We start from the raw sequence: 19,169 nt of genomic DNA, 5'->3' as shown, positions 1-19,169 counted from the left end.
CTGGCTACAACCGCCAGTAGCAGCTCTACCGAAACTAAAGCCGTGATTAACGTTTACACATCACACGGTCCTTGCTTCGGTTAGTAAGGCCGTGGCATAGCTCAGGCGGTTAGTCACTGGCTTCCCACCGCGGCGGTCCGAGTTACCTCCCATGTCGGATCATGTGGGATTTGTGGTGGACAGAGTGACACTGGGGAAGGTTTTCACCCTAGTACTTCGGGTTCTCTTACCAATTCTCATTCCACCTACTGGCCCACACTCATCATCTATCGTCTGGTGCTGGTACAGTAGGACAGTTATTGGCCTACGTACCAAGTACGTACTTCCATTTTCGTCGCCTCGTACGACTCGCAGGGCCACGGTGGAGGTATTCGACCCTGCCTCTACACGGGGGAGACTTCCCTTTTGGTCGCTTCCTACTTATAAAAGCGCCAGGCGGACCGAATAGAACGCTCTCACCCAAAAATGTCTCTATCCTTGTGTGTGTATTCGTTGTAGCGGAAACATAACAAGACGTTGTCCAGCAAAGGAGACCTGTGTGACGGTTCTCTGATATCATAAGATATATAATTAGCATATTTTTAATATGCATCTTGACTTTCGAAGGTATACCGCCTTAACTCTAAACTTGTCTCACTGATAACTCCTCTGCACAGACCAAGTAGAAAACACCGTTTACAACAGTACCTCTATTATTGCATGCATATCCGTTGCTTCGGGGAAGTGTTTACCGGGCCGTTGCCTAATAAATGGCTTTACACGCTGCAGTATGGTATATTAAAATACGAGCTCCTGGATTCTAATGCCCTGTACTGAGAAAGTGCATTGTTTCGGACGAATGAATCAGGTGGAAGCAAGAAACTAGTAGAAGTAAGCGACAAGGTGAACTCTTGTTTGTGTGGCTGTGCTTGCTGCCTGCTTCTGTTAATTTCTTGCTTGCCTTACTCTTCGACCCTGAAGATGAGGACGGTATGCTCTCCGAAGTATACAGCGTCACAACCCAGAAGACTGTACTCTGTGTAGTTACCGCCATGAGAATTTCAAATCCAGTAGAGGTTATGTCAGGCCGAGGCAGGTCAAGGTTAAATTCGAAAGACAACAACTAACTTACACCCAAAATGGCAACTTAACTGAAATCTTTATAGCAATTTCAGAGATGGAAATCGTGTGGATGGACAGACAGGCTTTCACTTCGCGTAATTTCTGCGAAGATTGTACAGATGGACTGAAATCTGAAATTCAGGCTGCAGAATCCACACGTAACAAATAAAAGACCTCTACGTTGAGAAATAAATAGGAGATTTTTATTGCGATATGATAAATTAATGTGTTTCAGTTCTGCAGATCAGCCCGTAATCTGTGGTACGTATGAAAGAACGACTCCCTCTCTTGCTTGAAGTGTGATGGAACTTGTTGAGCTGAAACATACAAATTAACACACATCACTGAACTAGTGAAAGTAGCTGTAATGATCGGACTCGTGTCAGAGAATGCTTGGTTCGAATCTCGGCAGCGATATTTGCTGTCCTGACATATTTTTCATGGTTTTATTCCGTCCCTCCAGACATGCTGGGTTATTATCTCAATTAGGTGACGATGGCTTTATTCAAAATCCATTCTAATTCAAGCAGTCATCCTATCATACAATTTCATATAGTCTGAGATACAGCGTCGTTAAACAACCCGCAAAAAAATGGTAACATAAAGGTAAAGTTTTCCCTATGCTTAACAAATTCAGCACTATGCCATGAAGGCGTATGGGGGAGTGGATGTATAGATCCACATTTTCTTGACTGCGGCACTAGCTGCAGGTGAGTGGTCAGCTTCACGCTCAGACCGCTTTACCCCAGCGAAAGAGCCTCTGGTACCCCTTAGATATGAGGTTGGGTGGACCCCAGAGCCCGTCTCGACGACGGAGAGAAAAGAAAATTCTTGATCCTACCGGAACTCGAACTCCGACCTGTCGGCCGTCCAGCCAATCGCATTACCGACTTCGCTCTCCCGGCTCAAAAAGACAACAACACGAAATTCACTTCATATGTTTCTATCCTAATGTTGTAATTACGAACGGAATATTGTGAATGTCCGCAATTTAAAACTTGCGAAACAGGATTTTCAAATTGAAAACCGTAATCAGAATAATCAGAGAATTTGAGTTTAAGTCTTCAGAACTGTTAAGTGTCCATCTAGAACTTAGCTGGAAAGGGTTTTCCATGGTTTCAGGGGCCGAAATCTGGACTTTTTGAATACGAAATGGAAGTATTAATGGATTCCTCGCTATAATTATTTTACTAGGCAATGAAACTGCGGCCATGTGCTACATTCTTATGAGTGCGCGGGACGATACAGCGTCAAACTTGAAACGGTAACTATACACTATACGTGGTCTGACAATAAAGTTCGCGTACTCATCACGGTAGACGTGCTACATGCCTCATTCCTGAATATCACTGTTTTCGCCTTCAAAGTGCTCCCCTTGGGAAGCTACGCACTAATGCCAGCTCCTAGTCCACCCTTCAAAACAATTTTGGAAGTGATTTTGAGGAATGGCCTTCAGAGCTGTCGTCTTATTACTCCTGATGCCATAAATGTGATCAAAATACCTTCCTTTCAACATTTCCTTTATCTTCGGGCAGAGAAAAACGTCAGTGGGGGATAGAGCCGGTGAATAGGGAGGGTGTTACAGCACAGTTATTTGTTTACTAACTAAGAACTCCCTCACAGACAGTTCCTCGGTGAGCTTCTTTGGAACCATTTTTGCACACACCTTCCTCATAGCAAGGTCTTCAGTTAAAATTTTCATGTTTCTTGGTAGATATTCGCTTGCTGTTCTATGCTCCTGTCAGTCGACGCCTTTCACGCACAATTTGACGACCACTGTTTTCTTCACTTGTGCTCGTTGCTGGCCGTCCTGATCTCTCTTCGTCAGTGACACTTTCTCTTCCATTACAAAAAACGTGCCAGCAACTTATAAACTACAGTTTCCTTCATAGCATTATCCCCGTAAACTTGCACTAACATCTCTCTGATTTCGCTTCCACTCTTGCCAAGTTTAACAAGAAATTTAATTAGTTACTATAGGATTCTGACGATGGTGTATAACACACTGATATATTGGGATTTTGGACTTTATCCATCGTCCTGGTTTTTAAGATAACTAATAAAACACGACGTTTCGGAAACTGTACGATTGAGTCCAGTGATTGAGGCTAGCTCTTTCTAACGGACCCAACAGAATAGGTGTTTTCCTTCACCTGGGGACGGAAACAGATCCAGCTTCCGAAACGTCGTGTTTTTATTAGTTATCTTAAAAACCAGGACGATGAATAAAGTCCAAAATCCCAATATATCAAGAAATTTAATGTTCGTTCTTTGCTGTAATTCAAGCTCCGGCATTCACGCGACGCACACCAAAACACATTCTGACATTAATAGACGTCGCTCAGAAAGAGACTGCCATAGATCAACAAGACAGCTGTGAAACGCTGATATGGCAACGTCATTAAACCATACTGAGGTTTCTGTTCGCTGCTGCCGCGGCAAGCACACGGTGCTTTATTGTTAGACCTCGTACGTTACTATTCGTGTTAGGAGTTCCTTGGATATAACACCATGTAGTCTGTAGCGGGGATATCATTGTTTCGGAATAACCTTCTGCCTCCATCTTTAAGGTAGAAGTGAGCCAAGTGGTGGGTTTGGCTGGTTGTATAATAGAAAGGGAAGGGAAGGGAAAAGAGTTACATAGGTGGACAATCAGAGCCATGACTGAAGAGAAGCATGACGGGGCTCAGACAGGCCAGAGGACCAGGAGACTTTGAACTGTTGTAGCAAGTGTTGGAGGAAGGAGGGACGGAAGGCAGGAAGGAAAGCAGGAAAACAGCTCCTCGTTCTGTTCCCCATTTATGGCCAAGATTGACCATTCCTACCCCCGCGATGCATTTTTTTCCGGTGTTAATCCAGGAGACTACAGTCATCCTTCTGCGTGCATGGTTTACTCTTCGGCCTTGCAAAAGGAGATGGTTTGTTTCTCCGAAACGCCTGCGAACTTCTACGGGACTACAAACGGCATCGAATGCCAGAAGTTAACACGTTTCGTAGTCACCGTTTCGGGAGCCTCAAACCCAGCAATTTTAATCTCCACCTCCAAGGAGACTTCAGAAGGGGCGTTTACTGTCTGGTTCAGGATTCGCAAAATAATTAATGAACCAGAGTGTCTGGTTTTGTGTCCTGTTTAAAATCTGTTTTCAGTCGTTTGGTATAACTTCGGAAATATTCTTCCCATTTCTGAATAATGCGCGTAGTCTAAAATCATTAATCATTTTCAAGCCCGATGTATTTCTGGAGGGAATAAGTACTTACACTGTCTTTGACAAGGAGTCACTGAAGTTGACGTTTGTAACATAGACCTCAGCGACTTCTGGAATTTCACCGAACTCTCCGAGATTCACTGTCACTGAGCTGTTGCCCCAGTTGACAGCCACCACATAGCTCCTGCTTTTCTCTCGCGACCTGAAAATTCGATTATCATAATTAGTACAAAACATTCGTATCGGAGGTCTCTTGTTTGAACTACTCTACGTCAATTGCAAAAACTACAAAGTCCATATGGGCTTGATATTCTCTTGTTCAATGTCGAGCCCCAAAATTGAATCTCGATGACTTAGTGATGGGCCGTGAAGTCCCAAAATAATCAAGAGAACTTTATGCTAAAATATTTTAATTTTTTTCGGGAAATTTCACTTGGGACGGGCTACTGGCTGAACGGCCGAGGTTCGATTCTCGGTCGGGCCAAGAGATGTATCTCTTCTTTACAGCGTCGAGACCTCTTCAGTGGCCTACCCAGTGTGTTAGCCAATGGATACCGGCGGTTCTTTCCCAGGGAATAAAGCGTCCAGGGCGTGAAACTGACCACTCATATCAATCCAGTACAGAGGTCAAGAATTTTGGAGCTATTCTTCCACTTCCTCTTACGTATTTATGGCCTGGTGCTTCATTAAGCACAAGAATAACTTCAACTTTACCTTTATTATGTTGTAAACATACGGACTTTTTGTTTTGGGGGCGGGGGGTTAAATAGATGCCTGTTACATCTGGGTCGCAAAGTAATACGCTCTGGAATTTTGAGTCTTGAGCAGTATAGATAGGGAAGCAGTCGTATCAGAATCAGAATGCATTAGGGTCGGCCCCTCGACCAGCACGTGTTGCCTTGGTATAAAATCCTATTTGGGAACCCCCAACGTAGGCAGGGTCTTGTTCAGTCTGCACACACAGGACGAATAACGGAACTTGTGATGCTGACAGGCAAACTTGTCAAAAATCGCATGTAAGTCAGTGCTTTTGTATTTCTACCTTCACACTAAAGCCGAGCATGAGATTGCCGTCAAACATGCTTTTAGAAAGTAATCAATGCATACATGTATTGATAAAAATGTTATGGTGCATATCGTATTCCAAACAACCTTTAAACAAGGAGATGCTTTATCGCCATAGCTTTTGAACGTTGCTTTAGAATATGCCATTAGGAAGGTCCAATAGATTGAATGAATGGAACACGTCAGTTTCTTGTTTATGCTGGTGATATTAATTTACCGAAGGAAATCATAAAGGACATAAAGAGAAACGCAAGCTCCCTTAAGCACTAGTAAGAACATTTGTCCATAAATGGACAGAGATTACCGCGTGTAAATTGATGTCATGTCGCCGATATGCAGAACAAAAGCGTAATATAATTATAGCTAATGTATGCAGCTATTTTTTTCTTAGAAATATATGGCAGAGTTAAAATATTTGGTAATGACAGTAAAAATATCGTATTTGGATTCATCAAGAGCAGATAAATTATGGGAATGCTTGCTGCCACTTAGTTCAGAATATTTTGTCTTTCCAATTGCTATCTGCGTAAAAACGCAACTATTAAAATATTGTACCGTGTAGAGTCGTTACTGCGGATACACTCCGTCCGCAACAGTGGAGATACGAGTACTGCTGGAAACTGTGCTTTCTACGCTGGTCCGAGCCGGGACGAAATGAAGACTTAGTTCAATAAAAAAATAAGAGGCTTAAACTTGGCGGTGATCAAGCTTACGACCGTTCAAGTGACGAAGCTGCCGTTGTAGCATAAGATATGCAAGATAGGTATGATATGCTCTGCAGAGCCTGTACTAACAGAGGACTTGTGCACAGTGCAAAAGCGAAAAAGAATTCGGTAACATGCTATATGTGCGAGAAGTACGCTTGACGAAAGGCCAAGCATATTCATAACAGACAAACCTTTCCCATCGCGGCGGCCCGGGTTCGATCCCGGGTCTGGTCAAGTGGGATTTGTGGTGGACAAAGTGGCGCTGGGGTAGGTTTTCTCCGAGTACTTCGGTTTCCTCTACCAGTCTTCATTCCACCAATTGCTCCACAGTCACCCTCACCTATCGTCTGAGGCTGGTACAATAGGCCAGAAGTGTCCGCAGTACAAGAGACTTAGTCCCACCCCACTAGCAATATAAAAAACAGACAAACCTATCTTATCGACAGAGAGAATGTTACATAAGGACTATTGCCGCAAGGGTCCTGCTGGGGAAAAAATATCTCTCGTCGCGGGTCTCAAGGGGCTTGACACCAAGACAAACTGATTGGCGGTAAACCGCTAGTCGTGAAGTAACTTTCACTTTGACTTAGTCAGTTTGAAGGGAGCCGCTGTTCAGTAGGACTTGAGCACGGAAGCAGAGGAATAGCCATTGTTATAAACAGTTACCAGGAAACGTCTAATGAAAACTCTGTAGGCTGAAAAAGACTTAGCGTGTGCTCTAGTGAACTGTAAAGTGTGTGAATCAGCGGAGGCGCTATAATTAAGTGTAATTACGGGTTGCTGAATTGGTTAATCCAAAACCCGGCGAGAGTCGCTCATACACGTGACAACATATAACAAAAGCTATAATCTTACCACCTGTTTTGTAGTGAGGCTTGGTCTCTCACAGTGAGGGGAAATACAGATTGGGGGTGTTGCAAAACAGGCTGTTGGGGAGAATGGTTGGACGTAGGAGTAGGGAGGTAGCAATAGGCTATAGACAACTTCACGGAGAGCTTCATAATTTGTATTCATTGTCAAATATTCTTAAATAAAGGAGGACGAGGTTTATGACGCATGTGACAGAGTTGGGAGAGATGAGACCTCTGCTTGCCATTAGCTTTCACACTGATATCTTGCTCGGCTTATCTTCGACCATAAAGATGGAGGCGACATGTACCTCTGAAACGTCAGTTGAATTTAAATGAACTACATGGCGTTAATTTCCCAAAGGCAGTACGAGATGATAATCACCGCTGCGAGAACCTCAGATCTTCTTCTTGTTTCCAAATTATTCAGATCTCGAACTATTTGCATGTAACAGTTCTTTACATAGTCCCAAAAGAAAAAATCAAACGGTGTCAGACAAGGTCACAGAATTTATCCGTATTCCAGGAAATGTTGCACTACGAACTTCCATAACTTGTCTTGAGAAATGTGGCTGTGCGCCATCTTGCTGGTGGCCATTCANAGCAGGAAATAGTAGATATAACACGTTCCTCCTGGAGAAACAAACTCGGAAAAACTATTAATTTTGCTGCTACATGCATGGGTTCGATTCCAAACTAATTTCTTTCCCCCATATTTCCTCCATAAGAAAACACTGAGGCCGTGATGATATTGAGCACGTAATCATACTGCGTTTTACATAGTAACTATATGAAACTAGCTTAGGGCGGGATGTAGTACCGTTTTTGTTTCCAGTTAACTTACATAATGAGATAGGGTGGGATGATATGGATTGGATTGATTTGGCTCAGGATAGGGACCAGTAGAGAGCCCTTGTGAACACGGTAACGAACCTTCGGGTTCAATAAAATGCTGGGAAATTCTTGAGTAGCTGCAAAATTGGCGGTTCCTCAAGAAGGGCTCAGCTTCATGAGTAAGGAGATTATAATTTTATGTGTGAAATTCCAGAGACAGTGATGCGGTTATATTTAGCGTGAACACAACAGTCTTTAAACGGCCTACACCATAAGAATCATCTCTGAAGGTCCACATATGACGTGTATGAATCCAAAAGCCTCCAGATATATGTAAGTAACCGTTAGGAAGAACAACATTATTTCTGAAATTTCAGTGCAGATTTTTCTGGACGGGCAGGCTAATAACACAATAATTTCCGAAAGGTGTCTTAATGAAATTCCGCGGAGCTGCAGTTGGGAACCACTGCATTACAAATCTCCTCAACCAACAGAACCGAATGTCTGGTCAGTACCTGGTGAAGGCGAACACCGAATCACTTAGAACCCTCATGTTCAGGTCACCGTCGATGACGGACAGATCATTGCGTGCTCGTACCAGAGTCTTGTAAATGTGAAGGTGACTCGGCTTCCGTGGCGTCTGGAAGTCTGGGCGGAGTGGGACCCACGTCTCGTCTGCAATCAGATACGATACAACTCACGCAACCAGGAGCCTATTATCTGTTCAGGAGTTCTCAAGCGTTTGTGATACCGCAAGTTACTCGTAGTACCTGAATTTTTATGCATATCCCCTCCCCATCTCTGCCGGTCAGCGGAAAGTGCACCTCTGCATAACCTTACAGGTTCCTGTGAGATTGTACGCTGGCTTAAGTAGCTGTACAGCCTCTCTATCCCTACGGTAATATATAAAATGTTCCTATACCGTCACAAAAGCAATCGCGAAATATTTTGTCGGTTGCAGATACAATATTTTCCGAAAGAAGCTATACTAAACTGTATGTGGATAACTATATTTTATAATTTAAATAATTCTTTAGAATTCCGCAATTCCTTCTTAGTGGAGGGCGCGCGACCCAGTTTCACAAAACCATGACTTACCTGCGCCTGAGCGGCCTCCGTAGTCTAGGGGTAACTTTCCCACCTCGTGACTCAAGGTACGCGGGTTCAAACCCGGCGGAGGTCGTGGAATTTTTAAGGGCGGAAAAATTCAGGGAACAAGTCCTCCGGGAGGGACTTTAAGCCGTGGGTCCCGTGTCGTAGCTTTACTGCATGTAAAAGAACCTCATGTCTCAAGGGGACCTCTGAGCCAAATTCAGGACACATTTCCCGCCCAACGGTAGTCTCTAACGCCTCTGGTAGATGGGGGGAAGCATAGAGATACCGCTGAGCCAGTAGAAGCTGAACTCGCTGGCTGAGTCGGGACTGATGGCACGCACCAGTACCGGTAGGGTATAGAGACTGGTAAAATATCACAGGGGGACGCACAATGGACCAATATATGGTCTAAGTGCATGGGGAAACCCATCCTCTCCAATAACAACAAGAACAACAAAATCTTGTCTTACCTGCGCCTGACTCACTGGAATGCTCCGGTCCCGACGGGTCCCAAGGAGCTAGCGTGCTCTCAACGCCGAGTTCCTCGCCGCTGTGCGTGACGGCTGTACCGGGCAGCATCAGCAGGATCATGTTCACACAGTCCAGCAAATCGTCTCCGAGCCGCGACACCACTCGCCAGTGGTCACGGTTCCCCAGCTGCGAGCAGGATTTACATTTTGGTTTCCACCTTTCGGAAAACATCCCTCATCTCCAATACAACAATCTGTTAATGCCTATGGAAACAAATCGAAGCCCATAAACACACTACGCGAGCAAAATGTCAAGTTACTGTTCTTAAGGCAGGCCATGCACAGAGATGCAGCCTTCTGTAATTCTTTCCATAATACGCACGAAATATCTCGCTTACAGCGTTTGTCTGACTTGATGTGGTGTTTGAGAAGGTCAGTGGAAGAAACCTATCTCACATTTCCCAAACAGTTAAATCTAATTTAGTCATGGTCTATTTACAAAAATGTCGCCACTGATATAGCCTGATGCAAAAAGTTTCCTAAATGAAATTTACACCGAAAAGAAGCAAACTGTCTCTTTTGTTTTATGATAGATGAGGAGTGTGCAGCAGTCTGTGAAATGAGAATTGGCAGAGAAGACGGTAATTCTCAAAGAAAACCTGCAACAGGTTCACTTTGTTCACCACAAATCTCATATGACCTACTGGGATCGAACCCGGGCCGCCGCGGTGGAAAGCCAGTGACTAACTGCCTGAGATATGACACTGCCCTGGCCTCAGGGGTGTCTCTGTGGCTCTGTATTCGGGAGGACTCGTTTTGAATTCCGACTGGGATACGGAGTATCATGACAGGTTTCTCGTTATTTTCCTCATGCTCTCCACAAGAATCATAAGCTCGTATTTCCTATTTCGGAATTTGTATCTTTTCAGCATGCGTCATGGTCTTGTAAAATTCATCGCTATGTAAACTCTTGAATTAAAACATCGATGCTACGTAACCTAAGGATGAAGCATTCAGTGCACATAAATCACAACCCGACTCTGTGTTCGTGATCACACACAATCGGCACTGCACTTTTGCTGTAACTTACAATCCAGTTTGCCCATTGCGTTTCTGGCAGGCTGTTCTTCCACACTTCTAAGGTGTTCTTAATGTCGTAAGCAGAAGATTCTCTCCGGATGTTGGTCATGAGATAGAAATTGAAGGGGAAATCTGCCGCTGGAACTTTGTGACCGTCGTAATATTCCATTGTCTTTTCGACTGAATCATACACTTCAGCCATAATGAGCCTAAAATGAAAGAGAACAATAATTTGTCGTTTGCTGCTTCTCGTGTTTTCATTCTGATGTCGCGAGCGAATGCAGGAGATTCGCAACTGATTGCAAGGCATCATGGCCCAAAATTAAACAGGAGATTTATTTTAGTGACTTTCTTTTTTTTTTTTACATAAATATGTTTCAGAATTGTAGAATGATGAAGTCAAGGCCGATAAGATGGACAGGGAATGTTGCACGCATGGAGAGAAGAGGAATGCTTGTAGGATTTTGGTTGGAAAGCTAGAAGTATAGAGAGCACTATGAAGACCTAGACGTAGGTGGAAGGATATTATTAAAATTGATCTTAGAAACATAGGGTGGAGTGGTATGGACTGGATTGATCTGGCTCAGTATAAGGACCAGTGGAAGGTAATTGTGAACACGTTATTGAACCTTCGGGTTCCATAAAATGTTGGGGAATTCTTGAGTAGCTGCCCAATTGTCGGCTTCTGAAAAAGGGCTTAGCTCGATGAAGCTAAGTTTAGTTATGTTTCAGCGTTATTTCTTTGGAGCTCTATTTGCAACCCTCATGTTAGTCCATATGTAACTTTTACAATAACGGGACTGTCTTTGTGCAGAAGAAAAGTAACTTTATGCTGCGCGAAATATATTGGTGTGGTAACAGATTTCATTTCGTAAGTTGTATTAACGTTGGCGTCGTATCCTAGAACTAACACAAAATGCCCTATGTCCTAACTGTTTACCTGCGCACTTTGTCAGTTCGCTCCGAATACTCGTCTAGCGTCCTCCTGAACTCAGCCATGACGCCCAGCACTTCTGGGAGGCTGTGGGTGTGCACATGCTGCAGCTCGCGGTAGTCCCCTTGCTGCAGGGCGGTCTCATTGGCACTCGGCTCGTCTCTCAACGTCTCGTCCTCGAACAAGTGAGGCATGGCGTCCACGCGGAACCCGTCTATCCCCAGCTCCAGCCAGAACCTCATGACGTCCTGCAGGCAGTAGGGTGAGACTCAGTCCCTTTATGAAGACTGCCCGGGGTAAGATCTCGGGGAAATACCTGCCCCAATGCCACTTCGTCCGTCACGTGTCGCACTTGCACTGAACATCTCGTGAGACGCCACAGACCAGCCCCTGTTTATGGCATGGTCTGCCTAAGTAAGGATTTGGGACAATGCTGTCTGTACTGTGACGTGACGCCTGACAGCTAGAATAAGAGACCCATAGAAACAGCTATTGCTTGGCAACGGTTGTATAAACACTCAGCAAAAGCGGAGCCATCTCTAAGCAACATAAAACGTAAACTACGCACAGAACAATGGAAGAACTGTTGGAAGTTTTTTATTCTGTGCGACCAATTTTGAGTTATGAGTCGGTCAATGCCTTCGGCTGTCCCGTTTTTCAAAGCCTTGGGAGGAAACAAATGTTATCGCGTTACCGAAGCCAGGTAAGGACCCAAATTTCCTAAAAAGTATGTTTGATTAGCCTCTTGTCCACAACAGACAAGCTGTTCGAGAAAGTTATTTTGAAAATATTTCAAAGACACATTGAAGAAAGAGGCCTGCTTAATGCAAGCCAGTTTGGATTCTGTGCCCGTCACAGCATGACACTTCAATGTATCAAGCTTACGGACCACGTCATCTTAAATTTCAACAGTGACAACAGATTTCAACAGCTGCGGTATTCTTGGATATTGAAAAAGATTTTCACACAACATGGCACATTGGCTTGCTATATAAATTGTCTAAATTATTTTATTCAATTAGAAAATTCAGAGTCTCGGTCGAAGATGAAATGTATTCGCCTAGGGATATACAAGCAGGGGTGCCACAAGGTTCTGTCCTACACCTCCCCCCCCCAAAAAAAATTGTATAGTGTGGATGTAAATGATACGCCCCCAAACACCTGGCTTCTACGAAGGTCCCTTAGGTGATGATACTTGTACATAAGCACAGGCTGCAAAGACGATTATGTTCTCAGAAAGCTGCACCGAGGTCTCAGTGATAATGAGACGTCTGGTGAGCGTTGGAACATAAAAATCAGTGAAGACTCAGATTATTTAACTTTCTTATATACTTGGGTCCCCTGAGGCTCATCTTGCAATGAATGGACGGAATATCTCTTCGTCAGTGTGTAAAATATCTTGGTGTAATCTTCGATAAGAGGATTATGTGGAGAATACACATAGAAATGACGCAATACAAGGTCATCAGTACATTTATCAGAATCTCCTCCCTATTCGAAAGTGCCAACATTAAACTTACGCCAAATAAAGCACTGCTTAGATCAGTAATGACTTACGCTTGACGCGTCTGGGCGTTTGTTTAAGATACCTACTTCTTAAAATTGCAGGGCGCGCAAGAAGCTTCTCCGCACCACTACAAATTTTCCAAGGTGCACACCTATCCGCGATTTGCACACGGCCTTCAGCTTTCTATGTGTATACGATTATAAACAAAATTGTGCAGGCAACAAGAAGAAGTCGTTCAAGATCATGAGAATAAACATGTTCGCAACATAGAACAAGGCGGAGCCAGACCTAGAAATTACAAGAGACTTGAACTTGGCGGTGGTCAAGCTTACGACTGTTCAAGTGACTAAGCTGCCGTTGTAGCATAAGATACATAAGCTAGACGTGATCTGCTTTCTAAAGCCTGAACTGACAGAGGACTTTATATAGTGCAAGAGGAAGAGTTTTCAATAGCATGCTATATGTACGATTCGTACAACTGACAAAGGCGAAGCCTAATCGTAAGAGCAAACCCATCTTCTCGTCAGAGAGGAAGTTACATGAGGACTATGACCGCAAGGGTTCAGTTGTAAAAAGAAAAATGACTCAGGTCACGAGGCTCAAGAAGCTTGGCGTAAAATAACTTTGAATCAGACTCTGAGTCAATTCGTCCCAGGAGCTAGCAGCTCAAGGAAGTACCGACTGAAGCCAGCGTTCAGAGTGTGAGGTTGGCTTGAGATGGTCGCCAGTCTGCGAGGATGTGATCATGAAAGCAGAGGAACGTCCGCCTTTGGAAGCCGCTGCCAAGCAACGCGACTTAGAACACTAGTCTGTGTGGGATAGTGATCAGTGAAGGTGTAGTCACGAGCTGTCGAAGTACTCAATAAATCCAGTTATAAATCCAAAACCCGTCTATAGTCACTGAACACATGATGTTACGTGAAAATATTGAGATTTGAAACAGGTACCTCTGGAATACAAATCTAGGACATCGTTGCTGTCCTTAGCCTGCGCGGTAGCTTCAGGATATTTGCTGCAGTTCACAAATCTCAGCCCACTTTTAGCAATATTCAGGATCACTGTATATGAAGGTCTAGAAAGAGATAGAACGCATCTGGCCTGTACAAGGGAGGTACTCGGTTCGAATCTGTGCCATATATGAGGAGTATTGTGAGAAATTCATTGTATGACATGAGGTTCACACGGCTGTGGTTGTGAAGCTTGTGGTCTTTCGGGATAAAGCAGCGTATAGTTCAGAGAAAGCCTGAAGTGTCGAAGAACATATCACTTACATCTTCAGGGCAGAAGTGTAAACAGTTGCCACCTGCTTCTGCTGATTTCGTTAATGGCTTACTCTTCGACCCTGAAGATGGATGCCGTATATTTCCCTGCAACCTCGGACTTTATCCAAACTACATGCGTTACAACCCAGAAGACCTCACGCTTTAACTTCATCGTGGTATTCCTCAGTTCAGCCTAGTGAACTAACCTCTAAGGACCAGTTATATGTATGTTGAGATAAACTAATTGGACATTCTAATTGTGATTGACACGAAAACCAAACATTTCTGGGTAATAAAAGGAGTAATACGACGTGACTCACCAGCATCTCCTCTTTGACAGCAGGGTTCCGGAAGTTGAGATCGGGCTGCTCCTTGGCGAACTGGTGCAAGTAGAACTCTTTCCTATCCGCGTGCCACTCCCACGCCGATCCCCCAACCACGCTCAGCTACCAGACAGAAAAAACGTCAGAATTTACCGCTCGGTAGAATAAAATACAGAGTTTAATATCTTCAGAAAACTAGTTTTGAAGGTGAAAGAACGCAAATTATTTGGAATATATTTTATTAATTTTTTTATTCCTAGTGGGGTGGGACTAAGTCCTTTGTACTGCGGCCATTTCTGGCCTATTGTTCCAGCCTCAGATGATAGGTGAGGGTGACTGTGGAGGAATTGGTGGAATGAAGATTGGCAGGGGAAACCGAAGTACTCGGAGGAAACCTGCCCTAGCGCCACTTTGTCCACCACAAATCCCACTTGACCAGACCCGGGATCGGACCCGGGCCACCGCCGTGGGAAGCCAGCGACTAACCGCTTGAGCTATGGCGCGGTCTATTTGGAATATAAGTAAATAATCGAGGAGTTACAGTGTTCAGAATGTCCCAGTAAGTCTCGGTATTTGAAGCGGTTTGTTTCCCTATAAGTTGTATTATTTTGGCCGCTTACTCACCCAGTTGTTTGGTGGAATCGGTTTCCCGTCTTCATATCCCTTGGCAGGAGCCCAGACATAGTAGTCAGTGAAAGGTTCCTCCTTAGCTACCGACTTCTGGAACCAGACGTGTTGATCACTGGAGTGGTTAGGAACCAGGTCCATTACCAGCTTCAAACCTGAAAAGTTTTGAACAAATGTTACAATGCCTTAAAATTAAAAAAAAAAAAATCAGTTTACTTCCTGCGATGTTAATTAATCTAGCTAAAAGCAAGGCAGTTTCTTTCACTAGACCTCGAGTGACGGAACCACTAAATTATTCATTACGGGACATAGTAATTCCGGAAGCGAGCAGTTGTAAATGCACGTACTTGGGAATAATTTTACGCAGGTCCTGTACTGTCTTCGCTCGCTTGGAAACCGAGATCGTAGGTTCGAATCCCACTCAGGGCATGGATGTTTAGTTTGTGTGTGTACGTTTTTCTGTGTTTGTGTACAGGTAGAGGCCTTGCGACGAGCTGATCACACGCCCAAGGAGTCCTACCGTATGTCTAAGATCTAGAAAAACCGAAGAAAACGGAGAAGTTCATGGAGGTAGGCCTAGGCCCACTGGGGCTGTAGTGCCAAAGGAAAAAATTACACAGAGATTTAAGTTGGGCTGATCAAGTAAATTATAAGGTGAAAAAGGCTTGGAAGACACTTCATTTTACAGTACATATTCTCAAAAAGGGAAATAGAAATACTAAAATTTAGCCTACATGTCACTAGTGCGTCCTATTTTTGAATATGGGGCGATGTGCTGGGATCCTTACAGGAAGGGACACATAAATGCGGTAGACCGGGTGCAAAACATGGCGGCTAGATTTGCACAGTGCAGAAAGATAGCTCGCATTTGTGCTCTCTTCAAATCGTACACGGGACAACGGGCTTGCAAGGCTATTGGTGATAGATTACAAAGACCATGCTATCTGAACAGGGTCGATCGTGATAGGAAAATTAGGAGCAGAAAGCAAAAGACAGATATCGGAAAATAGTCCTTCGTAAATAGGACCATCCAGCTCTGGAACCAACTACCTGCAGATGCTTTAGGGACTCTTTCCTGTAAATCAAGCCAATTTAGGAAAAGGGTTAGGAAAGTGATAAATAAGGGGAAGTGAAGGTGTGAGGGAAATCATCAAAAAATGCAGTGAAGCGAAGCAAAGTGTTGTGAGGATGTGAAGGGTGCGTAAGTGTAGTGAAGTGGAGTAAAGGGAAGGTCATTTTGAAATGTGCGTGCATCAGTTCATGATATTACGTATTTCTTTACTGTTATTGTTTAGTGTATAGTGTGTTTATTTTTATTAGTATTTATTTTTATAATTGTAGTTGTAATTGTTTTTGCATTGTATTCATTGTGTGCAGTGTGTCCTATTTTGTTTTTGTAGTTTTGTATGCTGAATTTTGTTTGAACATCGTGTGTTATTTTGTTTCATGTGTGTATTTGTGTGTTGTGTCTTACTGTTGCACCACTGCAACCGTATAAAAAATCAATTTGTAGTTAAAATAAATAATAATAATAACATTTTTGGCTGTCCATATTGAAGTTCAGTAGGAATCTGCCCATGGCTGGAGTCCACCTTCAAGAAGTAAATATCAAATTCCTTCGAAATGTCTATATTTTTTCCATGCTGATGCCGCATTTTCTACAATGAACTCGGACATTCATAGCATCATTGCCTCATTTAAATAGGCCTATACATTTGATGACAAAAATGCATTCTTGGAATTTTCTCAAGAATTATCAGCAAATATTAATTGCGGCAGCATGTGACCAGAATATTGGCAGAGCTTTTAATGCAGAAAGCGAGCACCAAATGTAAATGTGGCATTAAATAACAGTGCATGAATACAGAATTTATTCATCAGATACTTTTAAAGCTGCAAATAAACAATTTCATGAATTAAGCATACTTTAAGAAAATCCCATTCGGAAAGCAATCTCAATCTTAATTATAACAGAATTTCTGATATAACAGTAGTAATACAAGTAGTAGTGCAGTATAGTAACAGGGCGGAGATTAGCCCTTTCCATGCTACATATTAAATTGGACAATTACAAACACGGGCCACTCCTGTTTTGAACGTCACTTCTACATTAAAGTGTCAAATGAAATTTTCTCCGCAATTCGGATTAAGTATTTATAGTCTTATTCCGTAGAAATTACAAATGAAGAAGCTGTTTGTTATCTCGTTGAAACTCAGCAATTACAGAGTTAAGAATTGAGCCAGATGTATGATTTGCATTATATGCCTATGCCCTCTATGAATAAAATTGTCTGTATCTGCATTTAGTTGCCGAAATATCTCTCACTCAATCACTCACTCGCTCACTTCTGGAGCTGGACCATTCTCGAGAAGCCGCCAATTGCGCAGCTACTCAAGAATTTCCCACCATTTTATGGTACCCGAAGGTTCATTACATGTTCACAAGAGCCCTCCACTAGTCCCTCTCCTGAGCCACATAAATCCCATCCATAGCATCCCATCCTACCTCTCTAAGATCCATTTTAATATTGTCTATCCAGCTACGCCTTGGTCTTCTTAGCGGTTTCTTTTCTTCAGGCTTTCCCACTAATATCCTATATGCATTCCTCTTCTCCCCATTTGTGCTACATACCCTGCTTCACTCATCCGCCTTGACTTGATCATTCTAATTACATTTGCAGAAGAGTACAAGTTATGAAGCTCCTCATTATGCAGTTTCCTCCAACCTCCTGTCAATTCATCTCTCTTCGGTCCAGATATTCTCCTCAAACACCCTCAGTCTATGTTCCTCCCTTAATGTCGGAGACTAATTTCACACCCATACCGAAACACAGGCAAAATTATAGTTTTGTGTATTCTGATTTTTTGTTTTTAGACAGCAGACGAGAAGACAAAAGGTTCTGCACTGAATGGTAGCAAGCATTACCCGAGTTCAGTCTCCTCTTAATTTCCTCCTGAATCAGGTTTTGATTTGTTATAGTCGTCCCCAAATATCTGAACTGTGCCACGTTTTATAAACATCTGTTACCTATCTTTATGTCATTATTTTGCCCTGCGAAATGCCCGAATTCCCCTAAGTTTATTAAGTCATCACATTAATATTTAACATATTCGTGTACCCCTCGACTTGTGGAACAGTTCATGTAAGTTCTTAAACTTTAAAGTTTCTAGCAGTTTTGAATTTTTTTTAGAAAATTCAGCATGGATCATGCTTGTAGATTTTTATGTAATTGTAATTAAAACGTTTTTAATATTCATATATATTCTCGCTGTAATTACTCGAATTTTCTTGGCAATTTCATGCAGATAATACAAGTATATAGTTTTTCATTCATTTCTGTTTCAGGCCAGTTATTCTGTGATGGGCTATGTATTATCATAATGAATAGCTAAGTTTCAAGTTATTTTAACGTTCATTAGAGTGAGAAGTATTTGTAGGAAATTTATAAGCTTAGAACTTTTCTTGGCAGAAGCTTCTGAGGCTAATGGGAACTCAACAGTGACCTGATACCTACCTCTAATTCTCATCGCCCGCACCAAGCCCTTGAAGTCTTGTAAGCTACCGAAACTTTCATCCACGTTCTTGAAGTCTTCAATATCATAGCCAAAATCCTTCATGGGAGACTTGTATATCGGAGAGAGCCAAATGGTCTTAGCTCCGAGCTCCGCGATGTAATCCAATTTGGATTCAATGCCTGCGACAGAGAGAGGCAAGAATGTTTCACATTGAATCACAAACAAACAAACAAACAAAGAAGCCAACCAGCTAATTAGCCATCCAAGTGACTGGCTCAATAAATAACTAATTAACTAATGAACCAACCTACTGACAACCTAATCGACCGACGGACTGATTAACTTTGTAACTAACCAACTGATTACGTAGCCGTTCAGAGCGGACGCGCGGTCTAAGGCATGAACCGGCTTCGACCGATGGACCACTGAGGTCCTGGTTTCTAGTCCCACTCGAGTCATGGATGTCTGGTGCGAGACTGTGAATGTGCACAAGCTAAGCGTCTTCCCTACATCTTTTGTCTGAATAATGTTTCGATATGGTGCGCCTGTTTCAGTAGAAGTACAATAGATGTGCTCCCTGTCGTCACGGCATGG

The 19,169-nt window shown here is 43.1% G+C and overlaps 1 protein-coding gene across 1 annotated transcript in view; it reads right to left on the bottom strand.

Annotated features, from left to right (window-relative positions):
* Window positions 1–1,282: 1,282 nt before the first annotated feature.
* LOC111870345 (maltase 2) overlaps window positions 1,283–19,169 on the bottom strand; it is a 33,009-nt gene continuing 15,122 nt past the window's right edge. The window contains exons 2-10 of the mRNA XM_023862545.2: window positions 18,575–18,754; window positions 15,057–15,214; window positions 14,430–14,555; window positions 11,347–11,588; window positions 10,417–10,615; window positions 9,327–9,513; window positions 8,277–8,436; window positions 4,360–4,509; window positions 1,283–1,418 (exon numbers count right to left, since the gene is read on the bottom strand). Coding sequence (XP_023718313.1) covers window positions 1,346–1,418; window positions 4,360–4,509; window positions 8,277–8,436; window positions 9,327–9,513; window positions 10,417–10,615; window positions 11,347–11,588; window positions 14,430–14,555; window positions 15,057–15,214; window positions 18,575–18,754 — 1,475 coding nt within the window. The 3' untranslated portion in view covers window positions 1,283–1,345. The remainder of the gene's footprint in view (window positions 1,419–4,359; window positions 4,510–8,276; window positions 8,437–9,326; window positions 9,514–10,416; window positions 10,616–11,346; window positions 11,589–14,429; window positions 14,556–15,056; window positions 15,215–18,574; window positions 18,755–19,169) is intronic.

The sequence above is a fragment of the Cryptotermes secundus genome, unplaced genomic scaffold (genome assembly GCF_002891405.2).
Source record: "Cryptotermes secundus unplaced genomic scaffold, Csec_1.0 scaffold391, whole genome shotgun sequence".
Lineage (NCBI taxonomy): Eukaryota > Metazoa > Arthropoda > Insecta > Blattodea > Kalotermitidae > Cryptotermes > Cryptotermes secundus.
Note: the sequence above shows the minus strand (reverse complement) of the source record. Positions and strands in the feature narration are given on the sequence as shown.